Genomic DNA, 4,264 nt, shown 5'->3' with positions numbered 1-4,264 from the left:
GAAGAAGAAGAAGAAGAAGAAGAAGAAGAAGAAGAAGAAGAAGAAGAAGAAGAAGAAGAAGAAGAAGAAGAAGAAGAAGAAGAAGAAGAAGAAAAGTATTATTATGAGCAGTTGATCATCTGCCAAGGTCTACCTTCTGGGTTGTCCAGGCTAATTTGGAGTTTCTGCGCCTCAGCCTCCAGAGTAACAGACCACAGGTACAGGTACATGACACCGTGCCCAGCTCTGCCAAGGCATATACTTGGAGCAGCTTCATGAAACAGGTCTTTCTTTTCAGCCCTCACTTTCAGAACAAAGCTGAGAGTCAGTGATGAGCGTTAGGCATTGCAGAGCTGTGTAAACTCAGCCTGTTTGATTCCAGGGCCTGTGACTGACTGAGCTGAGATTTGGCTTGTGCTAAGGATCTCAGATTAAGGGACACTGGTTCCCAGGAAACAGCTACAGCAAACCCACTCTGATGAGGCTGAGCAAGAGCTGTTCTCAGGCAATCTGGTAAGGGGGCAGGTTGGTATGCCTATGAAGGTTGGTGTGGTTTAAATATGCTTGGCCCAGGAAGTGCACTATTAGGAGGTGTGGCCTTATTGGAAGAAGCGTGTCACTGTGGGGATGGGCTTTGAGACCCTCCTCCTGGCTGTCTGGAAGAGAGTCTTCTGTTTGTCTTTAGAACAAGCAGTGGAACTCTCAGCTCCTCCAGCACCATGTCTGCCTGGACACTGCCATGCTTCTTCCCATGATGATAATGGACTGAACCTCAGAACCTGTAAGCCAGCCCCAATTAGATGTCCTTTATCAGAGTTGCTTTGATCATGGTGTGTCAGTGGAAACCCTAAGACAGATGGTATGTATGTAGCCTTCACACTCTGATATCCAAATGTACATCTGACAAGCTCATACAGGCAGAATGCCAAGTGGCTGGTATGCCAGGTGATCAGTCCTGGTGCTGTTTATAGAAGTAGAAAACAAGAAGCAACTCAGATGCCCACTACAGAGATGATGGGGCAGGTGGAAGGGTCTCTTCAACCAGATGTGACGGTGCATACTTGTAGTTGTAGGTACTCCTGTGCATACTTGTAGTTGTAGGTACTCCCGAGGCAGAAGGATCACAAGTTCAAGGACTTTTTGGACTACACATCGAGCGAGTTTGAGACTACTAGCACAGGGAATTTAGACTTTCTCAAACTACAAACAGGAGCTGGGGTGGTAGCTCAGTTAACCAGCACTGCACAAGGTCCTAGGATCAATCCCTAGTACCACCATGTCCCCCCCCCCAAAAAAAAAATAGTCTTTTGTTTTGTGTTGTTTTAACATCACAAAACAAAACCCCAAGGCCTTAACTCCCTATAGATCAGGCTGGCTAGCTCTCAGTCTTCTTGCCTCAGCCTCCCTGATGTTAGGTGGATTTCCTGTTGATCTGTTGAAACCATGCAGAGTAGCCAGCCTCTCTCCTACCCTCCTCTGCTAGTAAGCACAGAATCAATCAGACCCAGTTAGTAGTCCTGGCCGGAAAAGCCTGTAAAAGGTTGGCAGTGGCCATCTCCCTACGGGGCCTTTACCTAGCTGGTCCTCTGGCATTGTCAGCATCTTGTTAATGGCTCTGAGCTGGACCTCTGGTCGACTGGAGAAATTCTGCATGACATCTGCAGGAAGAAGGAATGGAAAACCCGACTGAGGGCCAAGCCATGGAGGAGCAGACCCTAGCCTTGCAGCAATCAGGCCACAAAGTCAGCACTCTTAGCCTCACTTTTCAGAGGGTGCTGTGGCCGAGAGACTGACCGAAAATCAAACCCAAGTCTCTGCGAGCCAATCCCTGAGTTACAGTGCCTGCTGTTGTTCACAAAGGAAGCACACAGCTGGCTGCCTAGGGGGTGCAGTCAAAGGGCACAGGACTCTGGAGAACATGGGCAGTGAGCAGGTCTTAACTGTCTTAACTACACAGGGGATATGACCAGTGAGAACAGGGAAAATTGGCAGAACCAGGCTACTGGAAGCAAGGGTATACATTATGTACAGGGGAGGGACCTGGAAACTGTTCCCACTCACTAATCATGCATAAACACCAGGTCTAGGACCAAGTTGTGGGGGAGAGACACCAAGCATCTGAAACTAGTGCCAAGGCCGGCCACCGCAGCTCCCAGCACTATCCAGGGCATCCCCACCATCACCTAAGATGTTGGCCATGTTGCCTTCAAGCAGCACATCAGTGATGAAGATGGGGACCTTCTGCCGCTGCATATTCAACGCAACAGAGGAGCTTTTGAAGGAGTTGCTCATGAAGGTGACTTTGATCACATCCCTGGCAAAGGGACAGAGAATACCAGTGGCTTCCCATAGGACCATCTCTCTGCCATGAACTGTGGGTGACCCATAGCAGCTGACACTGAACACAGGCTTCCTGGTGGGTGGGCTATCAGTGTTCCATGTGTACCTAGTAACTATCTTTGTAGTTCCACTTCTAGGGACCTACTCTACTCTGAAATCACAGGACTCCCTCCATGGCAGGGCCCCCAAAGATGGTCCTTGGTCCAGCACTTCTTGCCTTCATACCCCATCTTCCTTAAAAACATATGAACAGGTTTTCTGATTGACATTAGAATGGAAACTTTTTCTGGTTTTCTGAAAGTGATAAATGTGTCATTAAGGTTAGGTCCCTGCACCCAGTAGGAAAGTAGGGCTGCCTGCATCTTTTTTTTTCTTTTTTTCTTTTTTGTTTTTTCGAGACAGGGTTTCTCTGTGTAGCCTTGGCTGTCCTGGAACTCATGCTGTAGACCAGGCTGGCCTCGAAATCAGAAATCTGCCTGCTTCTACCTCCCAAGTGCTGGGATTAAAGGTGTGCGCCACCATGCCCGGCTGCCTGCATCTTTTTTGAAGAGACATGTATTCAAGCCATATAAACACACCTTTAATTCCAGCAGTTAGGAAGCCGAGGCAGGAGGGTCACTTTAGATTCCACAGCTAGCCTGGGACCTAATCTAAAAACAAAACAAGAAAACCCACCATATATTTAAAATTAGTGGCTGCCATGTAGTTGAGGGATACGTGTGGGCAAATCAGGACAGCTCTGTATGTTAAGGTGGGAAGATGCTGAAAGGTATACAGATACGTTAAAAGAAGACCCAGCTCTGAGCTTACTTGATCGTCAGTCGGTCAGAGGGGTTGGTATGCAGCATGAAGGGCAGAAGCAAATAGTAGACATCTGTGCCAGGGACTTGCTTCTCCTCCATGGTTTTCAAGATGGGCTTCAGGCTGCCTGGATGATGGCGGAGGGCCTTCCGCAGCTGCATGGCTTCTGTGTCCTTCAAGGAAAGACGGCATCACCTGGGCTTTTCTCAGCCAGGAAGGTAACTGCTGCTACCAGCACTCCCTCATCAGGCCCAGCAAGAGCTGAGGCAGGGGCCTGAGGAAAGTGAGCATAGTGTAGCCTCCATGAACCAGAGAAAGGGTCAGGGGGGCATGGTAGGTGGGATGAAAGCAGGCAGCTCCACCCAGGAAGCTCACAGTCAGGAAGGAGCAGGTGGCCATGTCTAGAATGATGCATCCCAGGGACCAGATGTCGGATTTGCTGGAGAAGGAGAATTTGAGGGCTTCAGGAGCCATCCAGGACTTCTGGCAGGGGTCTGCGGGCAGGATCAAGGTAGAAGAACCACTGAGTGCTATGTTCCCTGGGGACAAGGGACAGGACAGAGCCAGCCTGACCCTCAGCCCAGCATTATCACTCCTCTTTTGGTTGATTTGAGAGAGGGTCACCTGTATCCCAGATGTGCCTCCACCTCCCAGTGCTGAGACTACAGTCTTGCTCCACTGGACTCAGCTACACTGTCCCGGTTTCAGTGGTCTTTTGCAAGGGCTTCAGACAGGAGCCCTTCAGTCACCCTCTTTGGGTGGGATGAAAGGTGCAAGCTGAGACAGTGAGGCCACTGTCCTAACAGACCTTAATCTCCACCAGGGAGGCTTGTCCATCTGGGCAGGTGTCTGTCTGTTTGTGTGACAACAGGTAGGAATGAGAGAGGTATGTTCCAGAAAAGCCCAAAGTGTAGCTCTCTTTGAGGGCTAGGAGCTTAGGGCAAAGTTCTGGCTGCATTTCTTTATTCCTAAGCCATGCAGAAAGAGCCACCAGTGTAGTGCCCTTACCCTGTTCTATCTGTGCCTGGACTCAGGTAGCCACTCCATTTCTAACCCTCCAACCTCCAACCTCCAGCCAAACAGTTCTCTCTCTCTCTCTCTCTCTCTCTCTCTCTCTCTCTCTCTCTCTCTCTCTCTCTCTCTC

At 49.6% G+C, this 4,264-nt stretch overlaps 1 protein-coding gene across 1 annotated transcript in view; it reads right to left on the bottom strand.

Annotated features, from left to right (window-relative positions):
• Positions 1–4,264, bottom strand: part of Stkld1 (serine/threonine kinase like domain containing 1) — a 19,512-nt gene that overhangs the window by 4,514 nt on the left and 10,734 nt on the right. Inside the window, exons 8-11 of the mRNA XM_021195009.1 lie at positions 3,496–3,614; positions 3,130–3,293; positions 2,163–2,293; positions 1,554–1,637 (exon numbers count right to left, since the gene is read on the bottom strand). Of these exons, the coding sequence (XP_021050668.1) occupies positions 1,554–1,637; positions 2,163–2,293; positions 3,130–3,293; positions 3,496–3,614 (498 nt within the window). The remainder of the gene's footprint in view (positions 1–1,553; positions 1,638–2,162; positions 2,294–3,129; positions 3,294–3,495; positions 3,615–4,264) is intronic.

Source organism: Mus pahari, chromosome 3 (genome assembly GCF_900095145.1).
Source record: "Mus pahari chromosome 3, PAHARI_EIJ_v1.1, whole genome shotgun sequence".
NCBI lineage: Eukaryota > Metazoa > Chordata > Mammalia > Rodentia > Muridae > Mus > Mus pahari.
Note: the sequence above shows the minus strand (reverse complement) of the source record. Positions and strands in the feature narration are given on the sequence as shown.